At 49.8% G+C, this 14772-nt stretch overlaps 1 protein-coding gene across 1 annotated transcript in view; it reads left to right on the top strand.

The window, feature by feature from the left end:
* LOC147727486 (alcohol dehydrogenase 1-like) overlaps positions 1–14772 on the top strand; it is a 384718-nt gene that overhangs the window by 80757 nt on the left and 289189 nt on the right. Inside the window, exon 3 of the mRNA XM_086963637.1 lies at positions 6239–6380. Within this exon, the coding sequence (XP_086819763.1) occupies positions 6239–6380 (142 nt within the window). The remainder of the gene's footprint in view (positions 1–6238; positions 6381–14772) is intronic.

Genomic DNA, 14772 nt, shown 5'->3' with positions numbered 1-14772 from the left:
CATGATTGAGTTGTGAACTTGTGAACCTCAGGAATGCAGACCGCGGCACCTTCAAATCAATAAGGAAAATAAGATGAAGACAGTGCTGCTGATGGACTTGTTGTGAGAGTTTTGTTGTGGTAAAAGTTGCAAAACAAAGAAAGACACACCGGATTAAAAGTGAATAAGGATGAAAAAAAAGGAAGTCATTTTCAGGCCTCGGTGTTAGGGAAGTAGAGCTCGTCCTCAAACTCTATGAATTGAGACGGGAGTAGGTCAGCTAACAGAGAAGAACTTCCGTCACCTAAGTCGGTGTCCTTTTCTTCCTGCGTGCATTCACGTATTTTGTAATCTGGTGGTATGAAGTGCTGATTCATCTTGATCAGTGTTAACCTCTCCACATTTTTGGGCGAGAGGCGGGTCCCTTTTGAAGTTACAATGGCACCAGCAGCACTGAAAACACTTTCAGAAGACACACTTGCGAGTGGGCAAGACAAATAATTTAGAGCCAGGTTGGTGATCAGTGCCCATTGAGGCCTTTTCCTATACCAATACAGCAATGGGTTCTGATTAACAAAGACCTCTGTTGGGTCATCCAGATAGGCCTGCATCATCGACTCAAGGTTCTCCATGGTTGCTCCGCTTTGCGTACCATCTGTGGCCTTTGCAGCAATGGAACGAGCAAAGCCTTGATGAGTTAGCCAATCCGCTTCCGACAATATTATGGCTGTGCCTGGTGCAGGTGAGGATGATGATACGGTTGCTTCTGGTGTCGTTAACGGCCGTGAGGGAAAGTGACTCCCTTCAGTCACAGATTCTGAAGTGGAACTTGACGCCGGATGACCTGCTGATTCAGTTGGATTTCTACCGGCTCCTTGAATTTTCTGCCGATCTTTTTCGAACTGAGTAGCTGACACAGCTAGCCAATGTTTGTACTTTGAAACATCTGCTTCATCAAAAGGAATGAAAGCTTTGCTGGCCACTGCCTTTTTGTACTGTGGATCCAGAATAGTGGCACAAATGTAATGTTGTTCTGTATGTATGTTTGTAAGTCTTTCATTGTCAACTAGGCGGCTTAATAAACTCTCCGCCAACTGATATGCGTCTTGCTTTTCAGCATCATCTCTGAATGTTGAAGACATCCCCTTCAGTTGGTGCTCTAGCATGACCAACAATGAGATAGCTTTGCCCAAAGAACAGTCCTCCCTGCTGACTTCACGCGTGAAGACCTCAAAAGGACGAAGCATGTCTGTCAGGCTTGCAACTAGCTTCCATTCCTCCAACTCTAGCCTCATGTCTTTCATAGTAGAACCACCTTGAAAGACATACTCATTGATTACCATGCACTGCTCAGACAGACGCTCAAGCATGTAAAAGGTTGAGTTCCAACTTATTGCCACCTCCTGGATGAGTCCTTTGACTGGCAGTCTACGTTCATGTTGAATGCTCCTCAGCTGCTTCTGGGCCTTAAAAGAATGGCTGAAAGGTGTGCAGATTCTTCTGCAGGTGGTCAGTAACTTGCTGACTGTGTTTTAATTTTTCAAGAAATCTTGCACCACAATGTTAATACTGTGCGCTAAACACGGCACTCTAAAATAGCCACCTTGCTGCATGGCCTTAACTATATTACTGACATTATCCGTCGAAACATAACCAACTATGCGATTTTTCGGATGCAGCCATTCATAGACCTTCCTATCAAACTCGTCCAAAAGGTTAGGTGCAGTATGAGTTTTCTCAATGGCAAACATGGCTAATGTTGCATGTTTCTGAGTAGCTTGAAAACATGTGTCCGGGGCAACATCTGCATTTGTCTTGTCTCTAACCCCTGCAAAAGAGACCCACTGTGCAGTGATGCACATGTAATCAAGGGCTTGGCAACTGGTCCACATTTCTGTTGTCAAGTGGATAGTGTGAACAGCACTCTTCTGCAAAGCTGCCCCAATCACCTCCAGCACATCTTGATGTAGTGCTGGAACCGCAACTCTGGCAAAATAGGACCAGCTAGGAACCTTCCATTTAGAGCAGACTGTTGCCACAAATTCTAGAAAATCCACTCCTTCCACGAAAGAAAAAGGGAGAAGGTCCAGCGCTAGCATTTTAGCCAGCTTTGCGTTATACAGACATACCGTTGGGTGGTTGCGTTCAAATGGCGCCTTTGACCAAAACATTCTGCTAATGGTGGGCTGGACCATTTTACGTGATGATGATGATGACTTCTTCAAACCAGTTAGGCCCAGTGATGTACTTTTTCGCATTGGTGTCTCTCCCAGACTCTTAGTGTGCCTCATACATGTTGCAGGGGTAGAGGGTGTGGGCGCTTCCACTGCAGTGCTGCTGCCAGGGGTACTGGGTGTACCAGAAAAAATGTCGGTCGGTTCTTGACTTCCCCCCAGCACAATCAGCCCCTCGTCAGCATCAGAAGCAATGTGAATGGATACATTTGGATCAGTTCTACTTTGGTCTTCCCGGATGTTCCTTAGGTGCGCATCCCACTGGATAGTGTGGTGTTTTTTTAGATGACCTCTCTGGCCTCCAGTACCATAGTTGGTACCAAGCTTACCCCGACTAACCAATACTTTACAAATCGAACAAACGACCATGTTTTCTGCCTTTTCGCTAACAGTAAAGAAGTCCCAAACTGGGGACGGGTGATGTCTGCTGGTGGTGGAGGTGCTACTTTGACTTTCAATGCCAGATGAAGTGGAGGATGGGCGTGGCTGAATTCGTTTCTGTTCACTTACAGCACCACTACTTGAGGTCGAGCTGGATGGAGGTCCCTGCCGGCCCTTCTGACTAAAAAATATGGAAGCTGTAGGTCGTGTTGGTGTTGTAGTGAACTGCGTTGGTTGTGGTACCAGTGCCACGCCGCCCACATCCCGCTCAGCAGCCATTCGGGATAGGGTGAAAATGTCTGTCTACTGCATGCCCGTTAGGGCTTGAGTGACGACTGTGATGACTGGGTCATTGTCAGACTGTTCATCAGCAGCAGAAGACACCACTTCTTGTTGGTCGTCATCAACCATAAGTCAAAGCCTTGCGGGAACCTTCCTTTTAGGCTTACCTACCTTTGTCGGCACATGGCGTGACTCACTCTCAGAATGCATTGCTGGGTTCCAATTTAAGATCAAGATCATCAGAATGAAGGAGGCTTGAAGAAGAACTTGTAGTAGTAGTAGTAGCCCTCCCTGACCTTTTTCTGGCTGGGGATCTGGAAAACAATGGATCATCATCAGGAGGAGTGGCTTACTCGGATGATAACGCTTGAATATCAATTTCCTGATGTGCCCCTACTTTTGGAGGAACAAGCGTTGTAGGCAGTTGTGCCGCTCCATGAACCTCTAGTTGCACCTCTCCATGCACCTCTCCACGCGCCTCTACTTGCGCCTCTCCATGCGCCTCTCCTTGCGCCTCTACTTGCGCCTCTACTTGTGCCTCTCCTTGCCCATGTACTTGCACTTGTACTAGTTGCACCTGTGGTTGTCGTTGTGGCTGTGGTTGTTGAACACTTGTCAGCTGAGTTACACCCGGCGTTGATTGGATGGTACTTTCTTGTGATGAGCCAACATCACTGGCCGATGGTGATTGAGAAAGTAAAGTGGCTGCCTCAGCAGCACTCATGGTCTTGGACCTAACTTGGCGTGGTGGCACTGAGCCCAATGAAGTGGAGGTGCTGCTTCCAGCTTGGTCCCCGGCGGACAGCGCTGCTGCTGCAGGCGTAGTTTTTTTTTCTCCCAAAAAAGGTGTCGGTGGGCACATCAGTATCCTTGGAAGGTGGTGCCACTTGCTTCTTCTGCTCCTTCCTACTGGCCGTGGCCCTGGCAACTTTTTCGCTGAGGCGCTACGGCCACCTTTCTTTGGGCCCATCTTCTTCAGATGTCAGAACAGCAGGCCGCAGTTGCACGAGTTGCAGACTTGTCTTGTCTGTGGCCACACGTGACGTCACGTGACGTTGTGCTGCACACACCGCTGCAGGACTTCTTCCTGGCACTGGTGGTTCTCTTGTGCACCTAAAAGCAATGGTAGCCAGAGGAACATCAGTTAAACACCCCAAAAAGTCGAAAAACACACAAAAATCACCACAATCCAATGCCATCCATGCCCTCAATGATGTTTAAATTCAAGACACCCCACAGAAAGACTTGGTCCATGCACCACTGAGTACCCCTGGGCCTAATGGAAGATAGCACGGCAAACTGGGTGCAGGCCTGAGCAAACTGCCTGACTTCAGAATGGGCCCTTGACCCCCAGCCACATGGCCAGGCCCTGCCTGGACCAGGCCTCAAATGGCCCCCACCCACATGGCCAGGCCCCAACAACACCCCAAAAAGTCGAAAAAACACGCACAAATTACCACAAGCCAATGCCATCCATGCCCTCAATGATGTTTAAATTCAAGACACCCCACATAAAGACTTGGTCCATGCACCACTGAGTACCCCTGGGCCTAATGGAAGAAAGCAAGGCAAACTGGGTGCAGGCCTGAGCACACTGCCTGGCTTCAAAATCGACCCTAACTACCCCTGGGCCTACTAGCTAGTGAGGCTTTACAGGCACCCCAAAATTAAAAAAAAAAAATCAACATATAACAGTGAGCTAAAATTCCATGACATAAATGAGAATTAAGTTTAAAAAAAATCACAGAAACAGTTGTATCATGCACCCATGACTAACCCTGGGCCTACTGGATACTGTGGCTATCCACAATATATATTTTTTTTAAAGTTGTGAAAAAAGTTTTAAAACTGAAGTTGCAGCAACTGCAATGCCCCAAACAAACAACACCAACTTACTTGTAGAATCTCAAGTCCACAAGTGATCCAAACTCCAAAGTCCAAAAAGTCCTCAAATACAAATATCCAGCAGCAGCAGCCACAAAAAGTAATCCTTCCAGCTCCAGATCCAAATCAATAGTGACCAGGACATGGACAAAGCACTGGGAGGAGCCTGCTGGACAGAAACAGGAAGTTGGAGACTCTGGGGTACTTCCTTCCCCCCCCCCAAAAATGGACTCCTTGCACCAAAAAGTGCAGCCAAATGTCAATCTGAGGAGTTATTCTGATCAAAATCATAATTTTCAGAAGGTTTATGCTTTCTGCTGTGGATTTCTTGTGCAGAATTGCAATTTTTGCAATTTCGGGAAAGCGAGCTGTTCAAATCTCCCGCCGGAAGTCAGCTGCGCGCCGCATCTACGTGTTCGGCATAGTTTACTCCCGCAATGCGTGATCGAGGGCCCTTATGACATACTCGCGTTGTCAAACTCTCGATGTGCAAGATGGCGAGCCGCGATGACGTAATTGCGTTCGAAAAACTCTCGCGCGATCACGCAGCAAGATTCAAAATGGCGCAGCACACGCAAACCAGGAGAAAAACAACTCGGCGGACTCAGAATCACGGTAAGTCAACACGGCGTGCGCGATATTGTATTTTGCAAGCGCGACCATGCAAAATAACTTGCAGCTTGCGAATTTGCGGATTTTGGGGCAAATTCGCGCGATTCGCAGACCGCGAATTTGCCAAAAATCCGCAAATTCCGCGAGCAAAACAAATTTTACGCTTACGCTTACTGATAAGTACACCTTTAGCTTTCTAGATGAGCCATTTTTAAGATTTAGCAGTAGAAAGTTGTTAAAAGTTTGGTTATTAGATGCGTATGTGTCCTAATCTTTATTCAAATTTTGCCTTTACAAATGCTTGAAAAATCCCCATTGTTTCTTCGCTCATCATAAAGATCTAGTTTTGGTTTCATTCATAGAGCCTGTTCTGTTGCTTCAATATTAGTGTACTTTGTATGTACCCTTTTGTTTTTATCCTATGGCTATCACTCTGTCTATCCTGTAGGATATGCTTCAGGGGCTAACATGTCTCTGATAGTGTCCTATTTTGCTGTCAGGGGTTTTAATGACAGGGACACATCTGTCAGCTGATGGTCTTGTGATTTTTTATGTTACCAAACCCCATATTACATGAACTTACAGATGTGTATTTGCACCCACGCCCAGAGGCATGGAAAGAAAGGCAGGACTGATGAAAAAGTAGACAAGTAATTAAAACATGAAAATATATAACACATTATGAAGGAATGGCTGTGACTACCTCAGTTATTAATCTTTTTGCATCCTCAACTCTACAGTGAGGTTCACTCATATCTTTGACTGTTGTGAATACACAACCATTTAATCATTTAGTGGATACATTGATTTAAAAATGTTGAATTCCTATAGTACTTTACATATTGTTTTCATTTTGTTCATCGTAGATTGTTGCAACTGCGATCTGTCGCACAGATCAATATGTTATTGGAGGTATTCTTGACAAGGTAACATTTCCAGTAATTCTGGGCCATGAAGGAGCTGGGATTGTTGAAAGTGTTGGGGCGGGAGTGACTGAGATTAAACCAGGTGAGTGAAACATACCCAAAGTACACTTAATTTCATGATTGTTTGTTTAATTGTTTTCATAATGTTCGGTTCATATTGTACTTGAGAGATGCCCTTACAGTTATGCCAAATCTGAAAGAGCCAGGTTGTATTTCCAGTTATCAAAGAGACAGTGCATAATTTTAACATTAAATGCAAGGGCCCTTCATGGAAAGCCATTGCAGCCTACACTCAGTGGCGTAACAAAACTTGAGGGGGCCCCCCTGAAAAGCACATGGAGGGCCCCCCCCCCGGCGGCCCAGCCCACCACCTACCACTTTGCCCTACCACGGGTCAAAAATCAGGACAGGAGGTCAAAATTCAGGACATAACTTCGGGACAAAAGGTAAGTTTTACAGACACATCAGAGGACGTCATGCAATAGTATATAAGTAAGCCGATCCATATCCAAACATATTCAACCATTTGCACACCTATCCATAATGTATCCTTCCAGGTATCATTTCACTCATCCATCCCTCTATCCATTATCCATCCATCCACCCTTTCACCCTATCCATCTGTACACTCATCCATCCACTCTTCCATCCACTCTTCCACCCATCGATCCATTCACTCATCCATCCAGCCATTTACCCTTTTACCCGTCCAGCCACCCTTTCACTTACTCATACATCCATCCAGTCCTTCATCTTTCCACCCATTCACCCTTTCAGTCATCCATCCATCCTCCCTTTCTCTCTCCATCGAACCTTTCACTTAGACATCTTTCCTTCCACCCATCCACCCACCCATCCATCTACTCATCCACTCATGAATCCATCCATTGACCCTATCACTCATCCATCCATTCTCTCATCCATCTATCCATCCTGTTGTCCATCTACCCTCCCTTTCACTCACTCATCCATCCTTACATCCACCCTTTCACTCATCCATCCATCCATTCACCCTTTCACTTATCAATTCATCAATCCATAATTTCACTCATCCATCCACCCACTTGCTCATCATCCACCCTTTCACTCATCCATCCATTATTTCACTCATCCATCCATCCATCCTTTCACTCATCTATCCACCCTTTTACCCATCCTTCTACCCTTCCACCTATACATCCATCTATTTACCTTTTCTCTCATCCATCCTTCCACTCACTCACTCATCCATCCAACCTCTCTCATTATCCATCTATTCAACCTTTCATTCATCCATTCACCCATTCACTAATCCATCCACCCATCCACCAATCCCTTCACCTACTCACTTGCCTACCTTTTCATATTAATTATGAGCTGAGCCTTTGTCTGCAGAGTTGCAGACAGAAGAGGTCCATCAAGGACTTTGCCATAGTTCTTAAAGCAAGGGGCGGGGTTCGGTGGGGGAGGGTTCACCATGCCTCTGCACAGAGGCAATCTGGAAAGTTGTCATGAGTCATGCATGATGCACAGTGCCAGGCCATGAGGTGACAGTGACATGGTGTTGTTTCTGGGGCTTTAAGTGGGATGACAAATATGGGGAGTCTCTCCAAAGTGTGTGTTCGATGTAATTACAGACGTGGCTAAAAACACCTAAGCTAAAAATCTGTGCTTAGTATAGTGTACCGCCCATCTCCCCTGGTGCTCTGCAGGCAACACAGACACTGCCCACCTCCCCTGGGGCTCTGCAGGCAACACAGACACTGCCCACCTCCCCTGGAGCTCTGCACCCAGCACAGACACTGCCCATCTCCCCTGGGGTTCTGCAGGTAACACAGACACTGCCCACCTCCCCTGGGGCTCTTTAGGCAACACAGACACTGATCGCCTCCCCTGGGGCTCTGCACCCAGCACAGACACTGCCCATCTCCCCTGGGGCTCTGCAGGCAACACAGACACTGCCCACCTCCCCTGGGGCTCTTTAGGCAACACAGACACTGATCGCCTCCCCTGGGGCTCTGCACCCAGCACAGACACTGCCCATCTCCCCTGGGGCTCTGCACCCAGCACAGACACTGCTCACTTCCATTGGGGCTCTGCAGGCAACACAGACACTGCCCACCACCCCTGGGGCTCTGCACTCAGCACAGACACTGCCCACCTCCCCTGGGGCTCTGCAGCCAGCACAGACTCTGCCCACTTCCCCTGGGGCACTGCAAGCAACATAGACACTGCCCACCTTCCATGGGGCTCTGCAGGCAACATAGACACTGCCCACCTTCCCTGGGGCTCTGCACCCAGCACAGACACTGCCCATCCCCGCTGGGGCTCTGCAGGCAACACAGACACTGCGCACCTACCCTGGGGCTCTGCAGGCAACACAGACACTGCCCACCTCCCTTGGGGCTCTGCAGCCAGCACATACACTTCCCACCTCCCCATGGGCTCTGCACCCAACACAGACACTGCCCACCTCCCCTGGGGTTCTGCACCCAACACAGACACTGCCCACCTCCCCTGGGGCTCTGCACCCAACACAGACACTGCACACCTCCCCTGGGGCTCTGCACCCAGCACGGACACTGCCCACCTCCCTTGGGGCTCTGCAGGCAACACATACACTTCCCACCTCCCCTGGGGCTCTGCAGTCAACACAGACACTGCCCACCTCCCCTGGGGCTCTGCACCCAGCACAGACACTGCCCGCCTCCCCTGGGGCTCTGCAGGCAACACAGAAACTGCCCACCTCCCCTGGGGATCTGCACCCAGCACAGACACTGCCCACCTCCCCTGGGGCTCTGCACCCAGCACAGACACTGCCCACCTCCCCTGGGGCTCTGCAGGCAACAAAGACACTGCCCATCTCCCCTGGGGCTCTGCACCCAGCACAGACACTGCCCACCTCCCCTGGGGCTCTGCACCCAGCACAGACACTGCCCAACTCCCCTGGGGCTCTGCACCCAGCACAGACACTGCTCACCTCCCTTGGGGCTCTGCAGGCAACACATACACTGCCCATCTCCCCATGGGCTCTGCAGGCACCACAGACACTGCCCACCTTCCCTGGGGCTCTGCGGGCAACACAGACACTGCCCACCTCCCCTGGGGCTCTGCACCCAGGACAGACACTGCCCATCTCCCCTGGGGCTCTGCACCCAGCACTGACACTGCCCATTTCCCCTGGGGCTTTGCAGGCAACAAAGACACTGCCCACCTTCCCTTGGGCTCTGCACCCAGCACAGACACTGCCCACCTCCCCTGGGGCCTCTGCACCCAGCACAGACACTGCCACCTCCCCTGGGGCTCTGCAGGCAACACATACAATGCCCACTTCCCCTTGGCTGTGCACCCATCACAGACACTGCCCACCTCCCCTGGGGCTCTACATCCAGCACATACACTGCTCACCTCCCCTGGGGCTCTGCACCCAGCAGAGACACTGCTCACCTCCCCTGGGACTCTGCACCCAGCACAGACACTGCTCACCTCCCCTGGGGCTCTGCACCCAGCACATACGCTACCCACCTCCCCTGGGGCTCTGCAGGCAACACAGACACTGCCCACCTCCCCTGGGGCTCTGAATCCAGCACAGACACTGCCCACCTCCCCTGGGGCTCTGCACCCAACACAGACACTGCTCACTTCCATTGGGGCTCTGCAGGCAACCCAGACACTGCCCACCACCCTTGGGGCTCTGCACTCAGCACAGACACTGCCCACCTCCCCTGGGGCTCTGCACCCAGCACAGACTCTGCCCACCTCCCCTGGGGCACTGCAGGCAACATAGACACTGCCCACCTTCCATGGGGCTCTGCAGGCAACATAGACACTGCCCACCTTCCCTGGGGCTCTGCACCCAGCACAGACACTGCCCATCCCCCCTGGGGTTCTGCAGGCAACACAGACACTGCGCACCTACCCTGGGGCTCTGCAGGCAACACAGACACTGCCCACCTCCCTTGGGGCTCTGCACCCAGCACATACACTGCCCACCTCCCCTGGGACTCTGCACCCAACACAGACACTGCCCACCTCCCCTGGGGCTCTGCACCCAACACAGACACTGCCCACCTCCCCTGGGGCTCTTCAGGCAACACAGACACTGCCCACCTCCCCTGGGGCTCTGCACCCAGCACAGACACTGTCCACCTCCCTTGGGGCTCTGCAGGCAACACATAAACTTCCCACCTCCCCTGGGGCTCTGCAGGCAACACAGACACTGCCCACCTCCCCTGGGGCTCTGCACCCAGCACAGACACTGCCCACTTCCCCTGGGGCTCTGCAGGCAACACAGAAACTGCCCACCTCCCCTGGGGATCTGCACCCAGCACAGACACTGCCCACCTCCCCTGGGGCTCTGCACCCAGCACAGACACTGCCCAACTTCCCTCGGGCTCTGCACCTAGCACAGACACTGCTCACCTCCCTTGGGGCTCTGCAGGCAACACATGCACTGCCCACCTGCCCTGGGGCTCTGCAGGAAACACATACACTGCCCATCTCCCCTGGGGCTCTGCAGGCACCACAGACACTGCCCACCTTCCCTGGGGCTCTGCAGGAAACACAGACACTGTCCACCTCCCCTGGGGCTCTGCACCCAGCACAGACATTGCCCATATCCCCTGGGGCTCTGCACCCAGCACTGACACTGCCCATTTCCCCTGGGGCTTTGCAGGCAACAAAGACACTGCCCACCTTCCCTGGGGCTCTGCACCCAGCACAGACACTGCCCACCTCCCCTGGGGCTCTGCACCCAGCACAGACACTGCCACCTCCCCTGGGGCTCTGCAGGCAACACGTACAATGCCCACCTCCCCTTGGCTGTGCACCCATCACAGACACTGCCCACCTCCCCTGGGGCTCTGCACCCAGCACAGACACTGCTCACCTCCTCTGGGGCTCTGCACCCAGCACAAACACTGCTCACCTCCCCTGGGGCTCTGCACCCAGCACAGACACTGCTCACCTCCCCTGGGGCTCTGCACCCAGCACATACACTACCCACCTCTCCTGGGGCTCTGCAGGCAACACAGACACTGTCCACCTCCCCTGGGGCTCTGCAGGCAACACAGACACTGCCCACCACCCCTGGGGCTCTGCATCCAGCACAGACACTGCTCACCTCCTCTGGGGCTCTGCACCCAGCACAGACACTGCTCACCTCCCCTGGGGCTCTGCACCCAGCACATACACTACCCACCTCCCCTGGGGCTCTGCAGGCAACACAGACACTGTCCACCTCCCCTGGGGCTCTGCAGGCAACACAAACACTGGCCACCTCCCCTGACGCTCTGCACCCAGCACAGACACCTTATGAGGGCTGGGGAAGCTTCTGCTTCATAAGAATGGGTTGTTTAGCTGGGATAAGGGTACGTTCTAAGTCTTGAGAGTGATAACTAAACGAACCCCTTGCTGCGAAGCGTCTAGCCTGAGTTAAGTGGCCCTGAAGGAAGCAGAAGTTGTTCCACAGTACCAAGAATTGCTTTGCTGCTTTGTGTTTAAGGGTTTGTTTGAAAGGTGCTGGATGAGCGCTTTTCTGACAACATGGTGCTAGGTGTCAGTGATGTGCTGAGCGTGCGTAAATCTATTTCATTGACTGTCGGCACTCTAGCATGAGACAACTGGTGGCATGACCCAAACTTAAAACAAGCATTTGCATTGCAAATGGTCTTCCATTTGCAAGAGTTTAAGCTATTGGCATTGTAAATGACAATTACTTTTATTTATCTGTTTTGATAATTAATACATAAATAAAAGGCATTGTCATTTACAATGCCAATAGCTGAAACTCTTGTAAATGCAAGACCTATTTCATCTCAAAGAAGCGGCCGCCATTGTCCGGGCTGCTTGGAAAGTGAAAGCAAGCATGGCGCACTGAATGTTGCAGGAAATCATGTTGTGTCTGCAGTAGGAGAAACTCATTGATGAAAATAATGCTTGCAGACTAAATAAGACATACTGCGTAACAACAGAAGTAAAAGGGCCAGTCCTCGTCAGAGGTTACACAATATGACAAGGCAGTACTAAGGAGGGACTAACAAGCCTATAAATGAATCAGAAGCCTGCATTTACGAAGGACATTGACTAAATCCAATGAAAAATATGGGCGGAGCTTCAACTCCATACTCTACAGCATGCCTCACAGAGCAGCGCATGCGCTGCCCAGGCTCGACCCTAAAAAGCTAAATTTCTAACTGTGTGTGGGAGTGGTGGGGGTGGCATTGGTTTCAGAATCCACCTTTCCACTTCACTATGTTACCTCACCTTCTTTCATTTCTTTTAACTAAGGGCAATTGCGAGGGACTGGACAGGGCTAAAAGACATTATGAGTTAGTGGCCCATGAACGGAAACAAATGTATAATATGCATGTGAATTCCCGATTGTTGACCCTCCTGCTCTGAGAGTTTCAACCATCTATCAGCAGGTTAAACAGTATACCCACACTTGGCTGCACTGGGGGTGGAACTGCACCTGGTAAAACTAGCACTTTTATTCATACACCCCTTAAATATAAGTACAGGCACGCTGGACCACTTGGAATCTGCTGGGGTGGCACCTTCCAGGCAGATGAGAACGAGTACCTAACTCATCCACCAAAAAACACATTTTTATATTGGCCTTTATAGGTGATGCAGCGCCGAATAGCACATTTCTAGGAGCTATGCTTGAGCTTTGTTGGGTCCCAACTCGGGTACCATATGGACTAGAGGTTAGCTGTGTGTTTTTTACTCTCACGTTTAATAAAGAAGTAGAGTAACATCTGATTGTAAATCGATGTTTATTTTGATAATCCTGTGTTACACTCACGAGCACTAACCTTCCCAGCTAAAAGTCTGAATCCGAGCTTCCAGGGGCGCTTCGTTGCGGATTATGGTGTTTTTGAAAATTCCCCTTCATCTTATCAATAGCCCTCCCTCTCCCAACCCTTAGAGTCTCAACCACAGCTCCTGGTTGGCTTGAAGAATGACTAAAGATATGATAAAAGTTTTGGATCTGGTGTCCAGCCAAATCCTGCCTGGGCTGCTAGTGGTATTCTAGCCCACCCTTGCATCCTCTGTGGTGCACACAGACCTCGACACAACCTCCCACCAGAAGCGAGGCCCTGACTCTAGACACTGTGGTGTAGCAAGGATGCTACAAGCTATGGAGGAAGCGAGGAAAATTGGCAATGTGCAGTCCTGCCAAGTATCACGCATCAGGTGTGATGCTAACGCATTTCAATGTGGTGCTCCACATCACCACACTGAAATGCATTGTCATGCATTTCTGCAGATATTTCAGCTGTCACTGTAAAGCGCTATGGAAGGCACTGTGTGTGGTAGGTGGCAGTGCCCTGCCTTGTGCACTGTGATCAATGCTCCCACCGGCTTGGGGGTCCCAGCGGAGTTAAGGCGCCGTTTGCAGTCTCACCGTGCTACAATGTATCTTTATGTGATTATTCTGCGGTGCCATGCAGCTCTGATTCAGACAACCTGACTTAGGGCTGGGCCCAGTCAGGTTGTTTGATACAATTGGCAGGTGCGCTGCAGGGGACGTCACGTCCTACTAGAGCGACGCAGGAAGCTTGAGGGGAAGGTTGGCTCCATGGGGCCTCACTGGTATGCGAGTGGCTGGCGCTGTCTTGTCTCAGAGCTGCTGTCTGTTGCTGCTCATATATAGCTGCCAAGGTTTCAGATTGCTATGTGTGACATTTTCATAAAATCAGTGTAATTATGAGTGATATTTCAACCACTATGAGTGACACTTTTTTGCAAGTAAAATCAAGCAGTAAAGACAAGGGAAACATATATAAATATCAGAAATGACACTGATAGAGCGCACAGGTCACCCGACCATAAATTTACCATACTCACCTGGGCCCATAATCAGTTACACATTTACTTAACCAGGTAACCTTCGCTCTATTACCTGTCTATTTTATTTTACTAGAACCTATACCATTGACTTACCAGTCTTTGTTGCTGGTACCTATAAACCTATTGGATCAGGGAGTTAGAATAATAGGTAAAATAACATTTGCACTCATATAATAACCACAGACTCGGGAAAGTTTTAAACTCTTTATCTAAATTTCATAAAAAGTCATGATACAAAGATTGAAAGCAATAAGACTGTCAATAACGAGTATTAGAAATAATGTATAACTATGCAAAATATATATTATGCCAATCATTTAGTAATTCTTACAGGAAAGGTAAAACAAGGAACATGCTAATTTATAAATACAGTTACACAAATTGCCTAAAGGTGGGTAAAGAAAAGGAACATTCTAATAATATAGCTTTAAGCAATTTTCAAAAAGGGTGGGTAAGAAGAGGGAACATAACATACAATCACGAAAGCCCCAATTTGACCATATAACTATAGGGAAGGTAAGAAAATGGAACACTCTATTATATTGAATAACTAAACTCAAGCATAATAAAGGGAGGGTGAGAAAAAGTGGAACATTCTATAAAATTAGAAAATAATTTATCATTTACTACGGGGAATG

Source organism: Lissotriton vulgaris, chromosome 3_1, assembly GCF_964263255.1.
Source record: "Lissotriton vulgaris chromosome 3_1, aLisVul1.2, whole genome shotgun sequence".
Classification (NCBI taxonomy): Eukaryota; Metazoa; Chordata; class Amphibia; order Caudata; family Salamandridae; genus Lissotriton; species Lissotriton vulgaris.
The sequence above is the reverse complement of the archived record's forward strand: the minus strand, read 5'-3'. Positions and strand labels throughout refer to the sequence as shown.